This window comes from Prionailurus viverrinus, chromosome B4 (assembly GCF_022837055.1).
Source record: "Prionailurus viverrinus isolate Anna chromosome B4, UM_Priviv_1.0, whole genome shotgun sequence".
Lineage (NCBI taxonomy): Eukaryota > Metazoa > Chordata > Mammalia > Carnivora > Felidae > Prionailurus > Prionailurus viverrinus.
Window position 1 is genome coordinate 101,161,193 of NC_062567.1, and position 20,319 is coordinate 101,181,511.

Below are 20,319 nucleotides of genomic sequence, written 5' to 3' on the forward strand. Positions count from 1 at the left end.
TTGAAATGACCATTTTCTCATTACAAGGGTGCAAATATCTCCCTTTATGAGAATCTGTGGCATTGCCTGAATAGCTTTAACATTTCTTTGTTAAATGATAACTAAAATATATGTTTTATTAAATTTTTCTTATAAAAATGAGAACTACCTCTTTCAAACTGAGTAATACTCACTTAGTCTCCATTCACTCCCTTTAGTCATGCTTATCTCTTTTGTAAACCTATTTTACATAACATTCAGGGTCATCCCCCTTGCCCTCCCCTCCCCCCTCATTTCTCTCTAGTAAAAAATGATATGTTTTCAGGATGGTTGTTGGAATTGGTGTACCTCCTAGCTTCCTTGCTCTTTGCTCTCTGTTGGGTGATGCACTGTGAAGAGTAGGCAGAACTTGGTATTGATAATAACACCCTTTGAAAGGGCAAAATAAAATGTACTGGGTAGTTCTGATTGGTTTTGTTTTGTTTTCAAGAAATAGCTCCTGAAGTGAGCTTCATAAATTTCTAATTTGGGGGACTATCTGAAATGTAAAATTGATTTATGTTGGGGAATCAATTTCTGCATTTGAGAAAAAGAAACATTCAAATATTGGCCTCAGTTTTAATCATCTTTCTAGAATGTTTCAACTGAACGTGTATTCTTTTTTCAGGTACATTTTTGTGCCTAAGGTATTTAACTGCGCAAATAATTATTGCTTTCTATTCATTCCAATGAGTAAAATCAGACTTATGTGCTTAGATTTACCATAAGTCAAAAGTGAAGATCTGTAGAGGTGGCTCATTTTCTAGCAAATGATACTTTCTGAGAGATGATATCACATTGTCTATTTTCCTATATGAATGTGTGTCATGAATTACGTATTTTTTCCCTCTAGAAGGAGCAGCATTTTTCATTCACAAAATTAATATCCTCATTTACATATGCCTAATTTTGAAAGGAATACTACTTTTGATCTTAGATTGCCAAAAACATCCACTTTGTCTTTGGGGAAACTGATTTAAACCTTGTGTGACACATGTATTTGTATATGTATGAACATATATCATAATTGAGTTTTGTAAAGCCATAGGCTTTAACATATTAAATAAATTTCTATGACAACATATCAGTGTAGACAGAAAGATTTCTGACTTACCCAGAGTTTATCAATCAAAAAATATAAAACTTAACAAACAAATATCGAGAGCAGGGTTATATGGAAATATCACAGGAGGATCAGTTCATGAAGCTAGGTCCTTTGCTAGTATTCTCTTACCAGATTCATAACATTTGGTAAGAAAAGACCTCAGTTTGTAACAGATACACTCTGATAATATATATTTTGTGGAATAAATACATGTTACATTGTTAGAATTAATAATCATAGATACAAGTGATAGTTAAATTAAAAAAATATACAGTACTAGAGTTCTCTCTCCGTGTCTCTAGCAAACCAAAACTTGAGCTAAAATTGTCCCTCTCCATTAATGCATAATAAAATTCATGGAAACAGAAAATAAAAAGCCAATTGCTTCTAGAACCTGAACAGAGTATAAATATAGCATAAGGGGAATAAAGGTGGAATTTGCAATTAACTGGAATTCTAATTCAGACAACTCAGCAATATGGATGTGGAAGAGGTCAGGGTATAGGGCAATGAGTAGGTTTCTTTTAAGTGATGACAACCTTGAACTGATGCAGTTTAAACTATAGCCTAATGAGGGATTTGTTAATCTCTGGAAAAGCTGTAGAACAAAGATTCATTTAATCTTGGCCCGGTGATTTATCGGAAAGTCATGGACTTTATTCTTCTTGTACTATTTCAGTCTGCGGACCGGAAAACTGCTCCCTTTACACACTGAGAATTCCCACTGCAGTGCATGGAAGGTCTGTGTGTGTAAAGAGCGCGTGAGCAGTGGGGATTCAGCCCCAGAGAAAGAAGGTGTCGAGTTGCCTGGGTGAAGAACTTATATATCACGTGGTCACAGCTTCTTGACAGGTATAATTATCAATGTTGTCTTTTCCTTTCATTATGTGCTGGGATTGTGAAGCACGGTTTCCAATTTGTGACTATCAGGTGTTTGACCAAGTAGCCTCTCTTTAAGGACCTGAAAGGAGGGAAAAGAGTGAAGGGAAATCAGTGATTAGTATTCATTTGTCAACTACAATATGCTAAAAATATCAAAAGAGCATGTGCTATGTGAGAACAGCAAGGATTATTTTAGGCCCTATCACTCATGCACAATCTTCCACATATGAAAAAAAAATTGTTTGATGTTTGCAAAGGAAGTAATTATCGAATGAGGATGGAAAAGACACAGTTATTCCTTAAAATGAAAGACAGAACCCCAGTTTGGAAACATTTCAAATGTAAAACATTTCTTCCTCCCTATTCCAGATGACTCTGTTTTTCTTCATAAAAGCAAAAGATAGATAACCTTTATGGTGTGAGTCTCAGGGATCTTGTTGAGGTGCAGTCAGCAAAGCTTCTCTCTGACAGGCTGGAAGCACCAACATCCCTTCTCTGAAGCAGGTATCAGGCCTGTCTCAGGCCTGACACCAGGTAGCAAAGAGTAGGCAGCTGCCCTTATGGTCAGATCTGGAGGAGCAGCCTCCCTGAACACTCCCCCAAGACCTGTCCCTCTTCCGCCATTATGGAATCATTCCTTCCAGAGAGAACAGTGGTTTCCAATCTTTGTTTTTCAAGGCTGTGGATATTTTTATTTCAATGAATGCGAAGCATCATATACAAAACAGATTTTCACAAATTGTGGCAGGCCTTGCAATCTGCCTACTTTGCATCAACACTCTCCAGCTGGCATGCCTTCTAGAGATGTGCCTAAAAGCCCCTGGGGCCTGCAGTGTGGCTTGAAAGCCATGCACAAGACCATTGTGCTTCTTCAGGAGTCACCTAACAACATATTACACACAAGCAGTATCTGTTAGTGACATTTTACTACTGTAATTCTACTACTACCCTACCACTTTGGAGTGCTCGCTAACTGCCACATATTTTATTATGAGTTTTACATATTTTTTTTCTGTCGAACAGACCATTTTACTGAGTCCTATATTGAATAACTGTCTACAGGTCCCCTAATTACCAAGTGAATTTTTAATGAATTGACTTATTATATAGTTACACGTCCGAAGGGAATGGGACTCAGAACAGGTGAATTTTAGTAAGAGTCTTGGATCTTTTCATCTATCCAGGGGAGGGGGTAGGCCTGAGGGATATGCCAGCAGCTGAGAGATGACTGGGCTTCCAAAATGTGGGTCACTGAAATACCCACCGGGAAGAACCATCTGCACCAAATGTTCTCATTATTTCTCTTATTCCCTTGCTTTGTAATTCCATAGATTAGTTATTCTTTTTATGCTTTTAAATAAAAGCTCTTTTTCCATATTAGTGTAAAGTTTACTGATCAAATTGCTTTGTTAATTTTATTTAATGTTTATTTATTTATTTAGAGAGACAGAAAGAGAGATTGCGTGTGAGTGAGCAGGAGAGGGGCATAGGGAGAGGGAGACAGAGAATCCAACCAGGTCTGCGGGGCTCAATCCCACGAAATGTGAGATCATGACCCGAGCCAAAATCAAGAGTCAGATGTTTAACTGACTGCACTACCCAGGTGCCCCTGCTTTGCTAACTTTTTAATGAGTCATTGTGGTAGGCAGAATAATGGACCCCAAATATAGCCACGTCCTAATACCTAGTAGATTCCATGCTACAGGGAAATTAAAGGTGTAGATGGAATTAAGATTCCTAAACAGCTGATGTTAAAATATGGATATTAACCTGGACTATCCAAGTGGGATCTATAATCGATATAATTAAAAGTGGAAGATGGAGAGAGAAAAGGAGCCAGGAGAGTGGGTGCGATGAGGAAGCAGAAGTCAGAGCACTGCAATGTGAGGACTTAATCACCTTTGCTGGTTTTGAAGAAGGAAAAGGGTCCAAGAGGCAAGGAATGTGGAGAGCCTCTAGAAGCAGGAAAAGTCAAGGAAATGAATTTTCCCCTGGAGCCTCCTAAAGCCCAGTGAGACTGTGCTGGACTTTGGTCCTACAAAATTACAAGACAATAAATTTGTGTTCTTTTAAGCCACCAAACTTGTAATTTTTTAGGGCAGCAGTAAGAAATTAATAAAACCAAAGTGATGGAAGTGCTTTGAGGTATGGGATGAGTGGTAAAGGTGAACTGGATAACTCCAGCTGTAAGTAGGGTGAGAAGGAATCCCTGGAAAGCTTATGTGAACATGTCTGTGAGGAAGGATGGGACACGTAAGGGCAAGAGCCATCGAAGAAAAAGGCAGGGTAGCACAGTGATTAAGAGAAAGAGGCTTTGGAACGTATGTTTCTGGGTTTGAATCATGGCCCTATCACTTACTAGCTGTGAAATGGTTTAAAAAAAATCCTACATGCCTCATTTTCTTTCTTTAAAATGAGATTTAAACTACTACCTAATACCTACAGGATTGTTGTGACGATTAAGTAATTTAACATATATGAAGCACTTAGGAGAGTTCTCAGGACACCCTAATTGCTTAATAAATGTTATCCAGCATTATGATTATTATTTTTATTATTCCAGTTTTCTACTCGGTCACTCTGGGTTCCTTGGATTCAATTTTATCAGAGGTATCCTTCCTTTGAGGCTGGTTTTCTCACTTCTGCAGTGGTTTTCTGGATCGGATCATCAAGATGGTGGCTGTGGCAGTGGTAGTGGAGGATATAGAACAGTCAGCAGTGGACAAAGTAAAGGAAGTGGGGGCCTGACAGTTGGTGAGGCCACTAGCAAACTCCAGCTACTTTGTAAATATGTTAAGATCCAGAATGGTTTCAGATGCCATGAATTCTCCACCCTCAATCCACCAACAGGAGGGCAGAGGAAGTTGACAATCTTTTAAGTCTTGACTTCCTCAGAATTTTTTCTGAGACAACTCAAGAAGGATTACTCTTCTTTCCCCCTTTTATTGTTCAAGAGTCTGGGTGGAATATGTATACAAATTCATGCTTTAAAAAATGAGATCCTGCAAGCCAAATAAATGTAACACTCTCTGTCAAGAAAGTGGGTATAACATAAAAATACCTATATGCCTATTCTCTGTCTCGGTTTCTATAATACAGTTGTATAAAGATCATATCTATTACCTTTTAGAAGATGTAATCTACTCCTCCTGATTATCAAACATAAAAGGGGAAAAAAACAATTGAGTTTTATTTCAGGTGAGTTTAAAATTAAAAGTGAGCATAACAGACATTCTCCACACACCACTTGCATTTGACATATTTTCCATTTGTATGCACCACTTACCATGATTAGTTACTTCATAACATATACCATTTTGGATTTAAAAAATTCCTAATTTAGAGAGAATAGAAACTGTATTTCATGTGGTAAACAATAAGACAGTATCTGATGAATATGTTGCTTTACCTGGTCTTTGCTTGACGTGTCAAACTTAAAAAAAAAAAAAAATCAGAGATCTGTTCAGTCAGTTGGTCAAATTAGCTTCAAATTTCTTCCCAAAAGCAGTCATAGTATGAGTTAGGAAGTGTAACAAATCCCATTTAATCCTTAAAATCTAATTAATTAAAAGTTGAACAAGACCTAATGTAGGTCTCTTTGACTGAATTCACCATAAAATCCGTGCACGACATGACTTGGTTGTACTTGGCTTGTACTTGAAATGGTCACTACGGTTTCATCTCAAGGGGCCATGATGGTGTGTGTAGGAAGTGCTGTCTTGGCAGGCATAAATATAAATTTCATGTTCACTTAAGTAGAATCACCATATCGTGTATAAGGAAAAAAAACAGTTCGTAAATGTCTTTTATTAAAAATGTTAGTCTTTGGGGTGCCTGGATGGCTGAGTCAGCTAAGTGTCCGGTTTTGGCTCAGGTCATGATCTCATGGCCCATGAGTTTGAGCCCGTCAGGCTCTGTGCTGACAGCTTGTGAGCTTGGATCCTGCTTCGGATTCTGTGTCTCCCTCTCTCTCTCTGCCCCTTCCCGCTCATGTTCTCTTTCTCTCTCTCTCAAAAATAAATAAACATTAAACAAATTTTTTTTTATGTTAATCTTTGGTGATGAGACAATAGGAAATTCTGAAGTAATTTAATGAAGACCGATGGAGCAGAGAGATGGAATTGAGTGCACAGCCCAGGAAATACAAAGATATTCGAAAGATATGAAGACTGAATGGATATAATGGTGGAAGCTTTTAGTAAGACCTCAGAAGTCTGAATGGCAACATATTTCTTTCAAAACACTTTAGAGTAATTTTACTCTGGGCCAGTGTGGCAAACCAATTAGAAAAATGGTACAAGTCTGCATTTTTGAGGATAGAAGAAAAAAAGGGGTTAGTGGAAAGAGTGTCCATGTTTGACTAAAGAATTGTGGATTGTTATTATTAGAAAAAAGATCTTTGAAGGGATTCTGAAAGCACCAAGGTAAAATACCTGTACATTTGGAATGGATAAGAGAGGAGAAGGATGTGGACGAAATGACTTGTCCACATGTATCCCTATCATTCCATCTCAACCCTATCATCCTGGCTAAGGCACCATATATCTTGCCTGGACTACTATATAATAGCCTTGTAATTAGTCTCTGTTCTCACTTTCACCTTACAATAATCTGTTTTCTTCAGAACAGCCAGAGTAATCTTTTTAAAAACATAAATCAGATCATGTCACTCCCTTGCTTAAAACCTTTAGTGGCTTCCACTGCAATAAAATCTAGCTTCTTTCAGTGGTTTAAAAAGCTTTCTGCGACCTGGCCCCCATCTACCTTCTTTCCTCACTCATTATTTCCTAACTAATTACACTGGCTCTTTTTCTATTCCTCAAACATCAAATAGCTCAGGAGTCTCTCTTAGAGCTACACACTGGCTATTTCCTCCTCTTCTTATGCTCATTTCTGGCTTCTCCTCATCCTTCAACCTCAGTTTAAGTGTCCTCTCCTTTGAGACGTCTCCCCTGATCACCTAATCAAAAGTTGTCACCTAGCCAATCTCTATCAAAGCACCCTTTTAACTCTGCAAAGTACTGGTTCCAACAGGATATTTTCATTTACCTGTATATTAACCATCTCCCCCAACCAGAATGTAAGCACCATGAGAGCAAAGACTTTGCTTTGTTCATGCTGTTTCTGCAGCCCATCGAACAGTGCCTGGCCCACAGCAGTACCAAATAGATATTTACTGCTGAATAAATGTAATTTGTAGAATGAATGGAAGGTGATTTTAGATAAAGTCACCAAACTGTGGTATATACAATAGCACTTACAGGCTATAAAAGAAAGACTGAATCCTCAGCACTGTCTGAGGACAAATCCTATAGTCTTTATACTTCCCCCTGTAGCTTCTCCTTTTTGTGTTGCAAGCAACAGAAAGTCTCACGTCATATCCAATGTTTCGGTTGTGCAAATAGTAATCTGATGTTGAATGACCTAAAACCACTATTACCCAATGTTCAAAATGGGTTCAAAAATGTCATTTTTCCAAGGACATTTGAAACTTCAAAATCACATTTGCAGACATCACAGCATAGAGGTCTACAATGCTATTAACTCTCTTCCAAAGGATAGCAAGGACAATTTATAGAACTCCAGAATATCTGATGTTGGCGGATGAACTGCCTGCAAGAGCAAAAAGGAAAATAATTCTATGCCACTTGTAAGTGTGGCTGTGAGGACACCACAAAGCCACTGCAATTTCATATCATTCATCTAAAAAATGGGATTTTAGTGATACCTTGAAGAGTTTTTCTGAGGATAAGGAAGAATACGTGAAAAGAACCTCACACATAGAGGCACTTCAAAGATGGTGATTCTTAACATTTTTTCTTGAATTTTCTTAAAAACATATAGCAAAACCTGACTTAGCATTTTTGTCACAAAGTGAAATTTAGAAAGAAGGGAAGAGCATCACATTTGAAGTGAGCACCCACAGAGAATTTCGAATCTCTTAGAACATGCACACTGGTATCCACTTCATTCTTCAGAGTGGAGTAGTTTTCCAATAATTTGTAGTATTCTAAAGGGATCTTCCCAAGATCAGGTTGTTTAGTTTGTACACTGTGCAAAGGCAAATGGCCAAGGGGCTGAGTGGGGCTGGAATCCAACCCACACTCTTATCATGTGGCTATGTGCCCAGTGATCTGGGTTACACAGAGGGTGTATTTTCCCGATTTGTATAAAGGCATCTCCTAATCTGTACCTGCCCCCCGCAAGTATATTATTTTCCAAAATATTTAACTTTGCAGAAAATATGGCTGAATGACATAAAGTCAGCAACTGTCTTCTTGACATTTTCTGAGATCATCATTTTTTTATTTGCTTGATTGATTTCTGGGAGGCATTGTCAAACCTAATGACTTTAATCCAGCTAAGAAACTATATTAAAAACCGAAACAAACATATGCGTAAGGGACCTTCCCTTGTGCGGAAGAAGGCACTTCTTACCTATGACATATGATTTTGCTGTGTTTGTTGCTGCTGCTGCTGTTGCTGCTGCTGGATTAGCAACTGTTGCTGCTGCCGACGCCGGGCGGTCCGGAGCTTTTCAAAGCGAGCCTCCATTTCTTCCAGGACTTTGGGGGTATATCGGACCACCAGCTTGACGCTGTCTTTAGCAGCCTTGAGTAGTTCTACCGCTTTCTCATGGTGTTCCCCTTCCACGCTCTGAAAAAACAGTGACATCTCTTAAAGGGGAGAGCTTGCATGTTCTTTTCCCTGCAAGACCAATCTGAAATTAGCATCTTATTAAGATCCCAGTTTGAAATCTCAAGAAGGTATGGCAAGTGGCATTCACTGCCATCATCATTATTTATTGCATTTGTAGATGAAGTATAGGCAGGTTAGGATGCAGTAGGGTACCGGATGGATTGAATGGGGGCTCACGTTCAGAGGATCAGAAGCAATCAAGACCTCAAATATCACACTAACGTTTAGAGTGGGATTTCTAAATTTCATCTGGAAGAATAAATGCACTAGTCAAGAAAATTCTGACAAAATTTTAAAAAAGAGTAATAAAGGTAAAGTCTCCCTATCGGATATTAAATGTTATTAAAAATCTATAATGATTAAAGCAGTGTCTTATTGTTGTAGTAAGAGTTCTGAACAGAGTCCAGAAGCAGATCCATGATTATGTAAAACTCTGTTATAGGACAGATGTGGGATTTAGACCAAAGGGGGAAAGGACTGTTACATAAGGATGCTGAAACAAATAATAATTAAAGATAGAAAGTAATGTGGAGCCCAAACCTCATAGTCTATGCTAAATATAACCGATCAAAAATTTAAACGTAAAAATAAAACCATAAAGCAACTAAAATGAAACAGAGGTGAACGTTCATCTTGCAATGGAAGAAGAATTCTGAAGTAAAAATGCCAAGGGGAAAAATCACAAAATCAGATTTATAAATTGTAAGTTTCTCTATCTCATATACCATAAAAGTCAAATAACAAACCAGAAAAAAAAGCATTCTCAATTTCTGACAAATTTTTAATATTCTTAAATGGCAGTAAAGACCTAAGCAAAATGGGCACATGGACTCATGGACACATAATAATTAAAAAATAAAAACTCATGAAAGGATGTTTAAGCTTTCTTGTAATGAAATAAGTACAGATGAACACAAAATATTTCATTTTTAATTTAAAAATGGTAAATATGGTGTATTTGCAAGGATGTAGGGAAATGGCACTCTCATATACTGCTAATAACTTGACACAAACTGGTACAATTTTTCTAGAGGGCATTATCGTTATGCATTGAATAAGCCCTTTATAAAGAACAGTTTATTTTCAGAGAAATTTACTAAGGATATAATCAGATATGCACACATACCTATAAGGTAGGAGTGATAAAGCAGAAAGCAAAAAAATAAATCAATTCTCTGCTTTGGAGTACGAAGTCTTTTGAGCATCATGGTCCAGATGGTACAGATAATAGTTGGGGAAGCTATGTTTTTACCACAAGGAAATACAAAGAGGGTTCTTTTCCCAGAGCTTCTAAAGATTCTCCAGGTTAGGATTAGTGAGAAGCAAAACAGAAGAAAGCTGTAATCATATTAGAAGGGCTCTGAGAAAAGAAGATAATCTTCTTCCCTCTCAGCTGATCTTCAGGGCTGATGACATAACTCCTATTTTGTAGGATCGAAGTACAAAGGTCTTTTGACTTGCTTCATGGATAGAGTTCCTAGGAGAATCATCTGTGTGAGGAGATAGGCTGAGAGACTTCCAGAAAACCTAAGAGTGGGCTAAGGTGGCCGAGACGCCACCCAAAATTGGTTGAGATCACATTTTACAACCCAAGAAGAAAGGGGACTCAAAATGGATATTATATTGAGTTACTCAAAGTAAAGTAAGTTGCATTTTAAGCACACTTCAGCTTATCTTGAGATTCATAATTACTACATTATACAGATTTGGAGACAAAGATTATGTTCCATTCTATCACTTGCTTCAGCAAGCTGGAGTAGATTGAGAAAACAAAAAAGTGAAAAAACCCCAAAAACTTTGAATTTAGCAATGAGGCAGTCACGCTGGTGTGTAAGAATGCGGCTTCCTCATGTGTTGGAGCACTAGGCAGATACTAAGGTTTTAAGAGATGACCATGGTGAGCCCTGGAGGCAACTTCCATGACTACTCCTTCACTAACTCTGTGGTCAATGGAGAACAAGGGCTTATAAAAAAAAAATTAAAAAAAGCTGCTGGGCAGAGTGAATTTTTGCCTAAGCTAAAGCTTAGGGAAATAGACTTATTCATTGACGAATGTATTCTTTTAATTATTCAATCATTGACATGATCACTCAACAGATGCTTATTTAGCACATATTCTACAAATTATATTCTAAGTACTTTAGAAGAACATAAAGGACAGGTGAACACTTTGACAACTGTGCACAATATAATCCCTGTTTTCAGTGTGCACAAAATTTCTAATTTGCCCCAAGGTGAATTGTTACTGTGTGAATCTCTCCTTCTAAAGGAAAGTGATTTGGCTGTCCCTGCTCTTCTCTAGTTTCTTCTTTAATATTAAAATGTATTTGTTGATATGGTTCAATAACACTGGTTCACATGTTTTCTACGCCAGATGATTAGTCTCCAAACTCCTTTTGGTTTTTGTTCTATTTGCTTTCATCTAATAGGGTTGGAAATTCTAGGCCAGACCTTTGGAGGCCCATTATCCCAGTTTAGGCATTATGCCTGCAATTTTGAGTTGCCACAGGAGACCTGTGGTACTAATACATGGGGCCATCAAGTTCTCACCATGGGGACGAAAAGCTGAGAGAAATATGGCTGGTATGCCATACCGAACCCCACTGAACCATCAGTTATCCTCTCCAACCCCCAGCTCCGCTCCTCCCCACACAGTTAGCAATTTATAAAGGAGCAGACGCCATGGTCTTCGAATCTAGAATTTTTGCCTTGATTCTCTATCTCTGGTTTAGATGATGACTCAGGTTCCTCTGAGCTCACCAGAGTCAATAGATCTCCTGGTTGGACTCTGCCTTTCGCTTTGCTTTCTTCACCAGGGCACAGAACCTTCCGAAGGTATTTGGGCCGAGTGTCATACTTCTTCTGCTTCCAAAAATGCTTTATGAAAATGGTAGAAATTACATGATTGAACAGTATAATAGAAACTAAGAGGTAATTCCAAGATTTGAAGAAGTGGAAGTATGTAAGATGTATTATTTCAAACACTGTTTAACTTTATGTTTTAATTGTTTTTAGAAAAATGTCTTAACCCTTGTCTTAATGACTGATCTGGATGCCCTTTTCCATTGGCTTTGCCTACTTGGTGAATACTATTGGGTGCAATTGCTTATCTCTTCAACCTATAATTTACCTCTTAAGTGCTTTTAGTCCCTCAGCATCACTTTTTTTTCTCCTTTCTGCAAATTTGTATTTAAATTTCAGTTAGTTAGCATACGGTGTAGTATTAGTTTCAGGTGTAGACTTTAGTGACTCATCACTTACATACAACACCCAGAGCTCATCACAAGTGCCCTCCTCACCACCCATCCACCATTTAACCCATTCCCCTCAGTACAACTTTTTAGAAGACAAAGGCCGTTTTCTCTCCTGTCTTTTTCTTTTAAGGCGAGAACAAAAAAGCAGATCACCTACGCATGGATGTCTTATTCCATGCAAAAAAAGAAGCCGAACTATCTGCTCAGTTAGGATACACATATTGATATGCAAGCACTTGTCAACAGGTATTCCTTGAGCCCTGAACGTTAATCACCCATCCCTACTTCGGGCTTCTTCAATCTCTCACTCTTAATGAAAGTATGCCTTATTTTGAGCTAAATGTTTAAAACATGTTTTGAAATGCAATAGTTTATTTGTAAACGATTAAACTGTTTCTGTCAAGGCTGCACATCTAAAAGCACTCCTGACTTGTTCTGTAACATTGTCCTGTAACAACCAGCTCAGTTTGATCGTCACTTGAGAACCTGCAGCTCCAGCTTTTCACCCAGCAGGAGAATGTGGCCCTCCTGGAATGTGAAGAGACTGAGCAAGCCTTCCAATTTTACAGCAAAATCCCCTCTTGCATTTAAAACCTGAAATCCTTCCTGGGGCGCCTGGGTGGCGCAGTCGGTTAAGCGTCCGACTTCAGCCAGGTCACGATCTCGTGGTCCGTGAGTTCGAGCCCCGCGTCAGGCTCTGGGCTGATGGCTCAGAGCCTGGAGCCTGTTTCCGATTCTGTGTCTCCCTCTCTCTCTGCCCCTCCCCCGTTCATGCTCTGTCTCTCTCTGTCCCCCCCAAAATAAATAAACGTTGAAAAAAAATAAAAAAATAAAAAAATAAAACCTGAAATCCTTCCTATATGTTAAGATTTCATTCCCTTGCTTTGGAGCTTTGTTGTACTTACTGCAATTTTAGGAACTCATTAGCAAGAATTCATTTAATTTTTTTAATGTGTTACTTATTTTTAAGACAGAGAGAGACAGAGCATGAGTGGGGATGGGGCAGAGAGAGAGGGAGGCACAGAATCCGAAGCAGGCTCCAGGCTCTGAGCGGTCAGCACAGAGCCCGACGCAGGGCTCGAACTCATGAGCTGTGAGATGATGACCTGAGCTGAAGTCAGACTGAGCCACCCAGGTGCCCCACAAGGATTCGTTTAATAAAGACATCTGGTGAAAGTCAGATTTCAGTAAGAAAGGTGAGGGGTGGTCAAGAAGGCATGGGGGTATATAGTAGGTCCCTAGGAAATATTTAGACCAAAGAGAAGCAGGGACCGGAAAGAGAAAAGGTCCTAAAAAGAAATATGATCTACCCTACAGTTAGGCATATTTTGGCCATGATCATTCACTGAAGTGAATTAAAATGCCCTAGGAAGAATGGACATTTCCATCCTGAAAAGATTTATTCCTTCTGCCGAACCTTTTAAAAATACACATAGAAATCAATATGGGGAGAATTCAAATCATTTTATTGCCATTTCCAGATGCATAAATACAAGCTAATGAAATATTAAATTGATACAAAACCGTAAGAGCTGCATCTCCTGTAATGTGAATATATAAAAGAAGATATTTTCATTCAGGAAGCCGGGGAAAAATAGCTTAGTAAAATCCAGATGCATACTTGTTACATCAGCAATCCCATGCAGTTGTAAGTTCGAGGAAGCTTTAAAGCTAGTTAATTTAATGGAGGTTTAGCAAATCGGTGGCTGGCAAATGAACCAACCTAACAATATGGCCATTCTGATCTTTAAATGGTTCTTCTATTTCCACATTTTGTGAGATATCAGAATGGTTGCTTTTTCATGGTATGCTCTATTTCCTAGTTGATTAAGAATTCTCTCTCATAAAAGAGACTTTGGATCACACCGCAGACACTAATTTGCTCATGACTTGTGTTTTCTCCTCGCTGCAATTGAGAAACTAGTTGTTAAATTTTGACCCTGGCTAGCCCTCAGATGGAAGAGATGCCTGCCCTGGGAAGGAAGCTTGTTATCTGTGCATAATTAGCTGTCAAATGGCCCATGCCCAGGTCTTTATGCAGGTCTTTCTCTGTGGGGATTACATGAATATAATCTTCATGGAGTTTGCTGATAGGTAAGTTGCTTAAACACTTTTTCTGATAACCAAGAGTTGGCTATGCTTCTCAGTTATTCTAGGCATATCTTGAGCGAGGTTTATGCATGGGTTCCTAAATGACATCAGTCATTCCTTTGGATTAAGGGCCAAATGATGTTATCAGGGAGTAAATGATATGAAGAGCATTGGATTACAATATCTAGGTAGCTCAGAAACACAGAACATTGTAGCTATAAAGACCCTTAGAAACAATCTTAGTTATCTCCTTGCATTTTAGTGTTTGTCTAGCTAACATCCATCACCGTTCACGTTACAAAATGTTCTTCTTGGGATGAGAACTTTTAAAATTGACTTTGCTAACAACTTTCAAATATGCAATACAGAATTATTAACTACAGTCACCATGCTGTGCATTATATCCCCATGACTTATTCATTTTATAACTGGAAATTTGCACCTTTTGTACAAAACTTGTTTGTGCCATGTGAAAAGGTAGGAACTAGTGACAAGGGTAAGATCTATAAGAGTTGGCTGGTGAAGGAGCAGCATGAGTCTCTGTGAAGGGCTTAATATTAGTAGATTATGATTCTCAAGTTTGAAATGACCTGAAATAGCCGAAGACAGACCAACTCCTTTTCCACAAAGTTAACAGTGATCGATCATTTTGTTCTTATCACAGCTTTCCTTTTAGTCCGTTAAAGCATTTTATTAAGCGTGTGTGCATCTAGGGGCGTGTGGGTGGCTCAGTCGGTTAAGCTTCTGACTTCGACTCAGGTCATGATCTCAGGGTTTGTGGGTTCAATCCCCACATCAGGCTCTGTGGTGGACAGCTCAGAGCCTGGAGTCTGCTTCGGATGCTGTGTCTGCCTGTCTCTCTGACCCTCTGCTGTTCACGCTATGTCTCCGTCTCTCTCTCTCTCTCTCTCTCTCTCTCTCAAAAATAAACATAATAAAAAGAATGCATACATTTATATATATATATGTATATACATATATATGTGTGTGTATATATATATATATATATATATATATATATAAATGTGTTCCTGTGTGTGTGTGCATATAGTCTAACATTTATGGAACACTTACTAAGTGCAGAGCACTGTTGGCTACTTTCTGTGCATCATATCTAATCCTCACAACTCTATAAGAAAGGTACTGGAGAGTTTAAGAAATTTATCCTAGGTCCCCAGGTAGTAAGCAGAACTGAGATCTGTTTCCAGAGATTAGGCTCTTACCTACAAAATCCATAGCCTTAAACAAGATACTAGAGAGTAAATACCATATGGGTGGCTCTTCCTTATCTGCGGTTTTTTAGACCAGTAGTTTTTAAACCTGTATATACATAGGAATCAATCGAGGCATTTTAAAAATATTAGAGGCCTAGACTGGGTCTCAAACTTGCTATATCCACAGCAGTATGACCTAGAATATGTGACTTTATAAAACTCTGATATAGCCAGTCAGCCAGTCCCTGACACATAGATTAGTGTTTGGGCACAGTGCTCTAGACTATAACTAACCCAAATAGTAAAAAGTAAGAGTTTCTTTACTAAGTTATTCCAGGAAAGAGACCTGGGTAGGTTAGAAACTCATAATTTTGCCTTGTAGTAGCTCTAGAATCATCATTTTTGGTCACTGAGAAAACATATACATATTGATCGGGTGTTTAATGAAGAATGGAATATCTCTGCACAAGTTACAGGACATATTCAGAAAAAACTTTTTGACTTTTGATCCACTGTTTTCCTCAAATATGTTAATTTCTTGTTCTAAACGTATTCTCTTTTGCTGAAGGAAAGTGGCAAGTGTATAAAAAGTATCACATTTATCCCCTGGAAAAAATATGCTAATATTCTCCCATAGTACTTTGTTCCTGCCTAAATGATAATATCTATTTCAGTGCACTGTAATTTATCAGTTTACAATCATTCTGCTGTCACCAGACTGTCCAAGGGTAGGATAAGTCTTATTTACCTCTGTGCCCAGCATCTATTGTGTGCTCAATTAATAGTCAATGAATAAACCATCTTTCTCTTTTCCTCCTCTCCCTCCCGCCCTCTCTCTCATATATATATATAGTAAGCTGCTTAGTATCTCCAAGCTTTAATTTCTTCATCTGTAAAACTGGTATCATAGAGTATCTATGTATAAAGTTTCATTATGGGCATTAAACTTAATATACACAAAGCACCTGGAAAAGTGTGTGACATTTAAAAAAGACCCAACAAATGCTAGCTCTTTGTGATAATCTTACTGTAGGACTTCAGGGGCTTAAGGACAACAGCAACAACAAAATCTAATTCTGGAATAAGCAGAAGTTTCCTTTATATTATCCTGGGGCAAAGTTTACTAAATAAATTAACAGTTTGTTGGAAGAATGTTTCAAGCTACTTCAGTAAATCAACTGCTTCTAATCACTGTTAAGTAATTTAGAAGCATCATTTCCATACATACAATTGATATGTTAATTACAAACAATCATTATTTATTCATAAAAAATTATTCTTCTCAGTCCTTCCACTAGGTCATATTTTGTTAAGGAGAGGGAAAGTGTGCAGAAGATTTGCCTGATGCATGATGTGAGCAAACTTGAGAGGGGAAAGCCATCGAATGACCAAACACTACAAAAAGGAGTAGAGAGGTTGACAGGAAAAAAGGTGTATGTAGTTACACACATTTTCATCCTGTTAGTTACAAATATAAAAATTTCTGAACCGTGAGCGTGGAGAGTATAGAGCATTACCAGCAGGCCCCAGGGGCAGAAAACCTAGAGGGAGCAAAAGCTTTAGAGAAAATCAGCACCAGCAATCACAAATCTAGCATTTGGGTTATCTCAGCTCACCTTTCAGATCTGGAGATTAAAATTGGAAACAAATGCAGCTGCTACATTTCAGTTGTAATGCTTTATAGTAACTGCTCAACCCTTGATATTCTGGCACCAAGAGGAGTAAAACCAATTCCTGATGGTTTTGGGGATGAAGAATAAATACACACACACAACTGCACATAAACATGCAATAAATACACACATGCATTCAATAAACATATGTACATACACGTGCACACACAATAGACATACACACCCATACATATGTGCACATAAATACACACACACACACGCACACACAGCCATTTTCAGGAATACAAACGTGAGCACTAGAGATTTGGAAACAGAAGAAAGCTGCATGGGAAAATTATTCCTAGAAAATGAGATCTTCCAATGAAATCTGTTAATTTTTGAGTGGTAGGTTTCACCAAGATGTCGAGGTTACGGTGAACACTTTCCAGGCATGATTCACCTGATTTGTCCTTCTACAAGGCATGCTATGTCTGCTCACACTCTCCCAAGCCATGACACTCTGTGACACTAAACCCCTGAGGAGCAGAGACTTGCTAATGTTCAGAAACAGGTGTGTAGAAATCGCCGGTTCTCGGTATTTGCTTCCGGGTGTAGTTTGGCAAACGGGAGGAGGTGTGGAGGTGTAATGACCACCAGCCCACATACCACCCAAAAACTGTCTCCTCCTCCATACTCAGCACTATTACAGAAACATGCAAATATATCTCAGTCACTAAAACTTAGTGCGACTCCATCAAATCATCAAACTGACCTTTAGCCCAGCCCATGTGACAGCGGGAACAGCCCAGAGATTGAAGTCAAGAAGATCGGGGTGTGTGAAGAGTAGACAAATCACTGACTAAGAGTCTGATCTTTAGGAAATGCCCTTCCTCTTTGTGCCTCAGTTCCCAGACAGAGACAGTCTTGGGTTTTAGCAATGATGTCCCAGGAAGTACCTCAGTCCCAAGCAATAAGAGACAGTTGGTCATCCATTAACATGCAGGAAGATGTTGCTGAGTGTAAATAGTAGTGCCCGGTACATGCTATTTCTTTAGTATACATTTGGTTATGTTTGTTCGTCTTTTTTTGTTTTTTTTTTTTAAATCAGCAGCCCTGTGGAATTTGAATTTTCAGTGGATATGAGGGGAAGAGACATTACCAAACAAGGACAGGTCCCCTGACCACCAAAGGGCAGCATGAGGAAGAGGAAGGGAGAAAGAGATCTGACTTAGAAGAAACGTTTGAAAGAGTAGGTTTTCTGGCACTCGGGTCATTATTGCTCACTTTGCAATTCCGCCAAGGCCTTAGATGCAGACCTGGTACCATGGAGCATGATCTCTTTCTGCCGCTGCAGAAACCCAAGAATGGTGGAGCCTGGCTTAAAACGGCAAACTAGTTTCGAAGGGGTACCCAGATTCAGTTGAGGTTTTATTTTTTTTTTTAATTTTTTTTTAACGTTTATTTATTTTTGAGACAGGGAGAGACAGAGCATGAACAGGGGAGGGTCAGAGAGAGGGAGACACAGAATCTGAAGCAGGCTCCAGGCTCTGAGATGTCAGCAGAGAGCCCGACGCGGGGCTCGAACTCCCGGACCACGAGATCGTGACCTGAGCCGAAGTCTGACGCTTAACCGACTGAGCCACCCAGGCGCCCCCAGTTGAGGTTTTAAATGTCAATGAAGTCGTGCTGCATATCCGGACACTGGCTGAGATCCCTAAAGACAAACACCGAAGTCCCCCCTCCGAATTTTAGGATGGGTGGGCTGTTATTATGTCAGGGACAAGGCTAATGCTGGAAGGGTCTATGAAAGATTTTACAACTTAGAACAAAGGTTTAGTCTACAGGAGGTTTGGGGGAATCTTATTTAACTGAGTGTAGCACACAGCATCCTATCTCCTCTCCCTGCAATAACACTGGGATTCTGTCAACCAGAACCAGGTTTTTGTTTTTTGTTTTCCCCTTCAGTTATCTTACTCTAGTGATCTCGCGGAGATCACAGTCTTCTAAGGGGTGTCAGAAATAATAATGTGTTCCTGAAATTATTCTATCAAATCCTTCAAAGGATACACTTTATTATTTAACCCGTTTTGGAATCCTAGACACCCAGGCAATTCATAGAAAGCATAAGGGAGAAACAAAACAAATCTAGGCAGGGGCTGTCTGAGTCCACAGCTGTCAAATGTGTTTCTTGTGACGTGTGGAACAGCAGGGACATTTATGTCACCGTGTACCATGAATGACAAACATTAATAAGAGCTAAACAGTTGATTTAATTGCAGAGACTCAACATTACGGATGCCTTCTTGCAGGAGAAGTGAACATTTAAAGGATATTTCAGGTTTACTGTCCAATACCTCTCTGGCTCTGCATACACACGTCTTTACCAATTAAAAGCACACCCACAGAACATGTTCAGATCCGTCACCAGTAACTTACACTAAGATTTTTCATGTAGGTTCACAAAATAAAACTTATTGCCAATGCTCTAACTGGCTCTAACCTCCAAAGATTCTTTTCACCCCTCCTCTCTGGTTCTTGCCGTCACTAGCCACGCAGCCATCCAAACTGGACACTTTGGGGACATCTTTAATGCTCCCTTCAACTCACATCCAATTAACCACCACACTCTACTGACTGATATTCATTCCCCGTGTAATATCTCACCTAATCCTCTCCTCCCTCTTATTTCTGACCATTTCTTGCCTAGATTTTAAAATATCCTCTACCTTCTCTCTTATCAGAACTCTTCTCCAGATTCTTGTCTGAGTCACTTGGTCTTTCCATGCTGTTGCTTAAATCTAGTGAAGGGCAGAAAATGCACAGCTCTCGTAGACACTGTCCTAGAGGCCAAGGACTGCGCCGCATCAATTGTTCTTCCCCAGTCCCCAGCACGGTGCACGGTACTTACCCAACAGCTCAGAGCGTGGAGCCTGCTTCCGATTCTGTGCCTCCCTTTCTCTCTGCCCCTCCCCCACTCTTATCTCCCTAATCTTTGCCCCCTATCAGTATTCACCCCACAGAAATAGTCACCGGGATACATGAAGATTTTCACTGAAGCAGTGTTCACAATAACAAAACAAAACAAAAAGCCAATTGGGTAGCAAGGTAAATGTCCATCACGGGGGGAACGGTTAGATTAACTGTGGTACTCACACACCATAGAATACTATAGAGCAGATTAAAAAATGTAAGTATAAACTGACATGGCAAGATACCCAAGACATACTTCTGAGAAAGCAAGTCACAGAATAATAAGCATGTGGAAATATCCGTGCATTTTTAAAACTTATAATAATACCTAACATTCACGATTTACTATTTACTGGTAGGTATTGTTCTAGGTGCTTTAAATTTATCAAAACAGTTACTCTTCCTAAGAACGTGGTGAGGTATGTAATGTTATCATCCTAATTTTGTAGGAGGAAACTGAGGCACAGTAAGTT

General features: G+C 39.0%; 1 protein-coding gene across 2 annotated transcripts in view; it reads right to left on the reverse strand.

Annotated features, from left to right (window-relative positions):
- Positions 1-547: 547 nt before the first annotated feature.
- Positions 548-20,319, reverse strand: part of LIN7A (lin-7 homolog A, crumbs cell polarity complex component) — a 123,898-nt gene continuing 104,126 nt past the window's right edge. For both annotated transcript variants that reach the window (XM_047868557.1, XM_047868556.1), the window contains 2 exons: positions 8,444-8,662; positions 548-2,084 (listed from right to left, as the gene is read on the reverse strand). In XM_047868557.1, coding sequence (XP_047724513.1) covers positions 8,444-8,662 — 219 coding nt within the window. In that variant the 3' untranslated portion in view covers positions 548-2,084. The remainder of the gene's footprint in view (positions 2,085-8,443; positions 8,663-20,319) is intronic.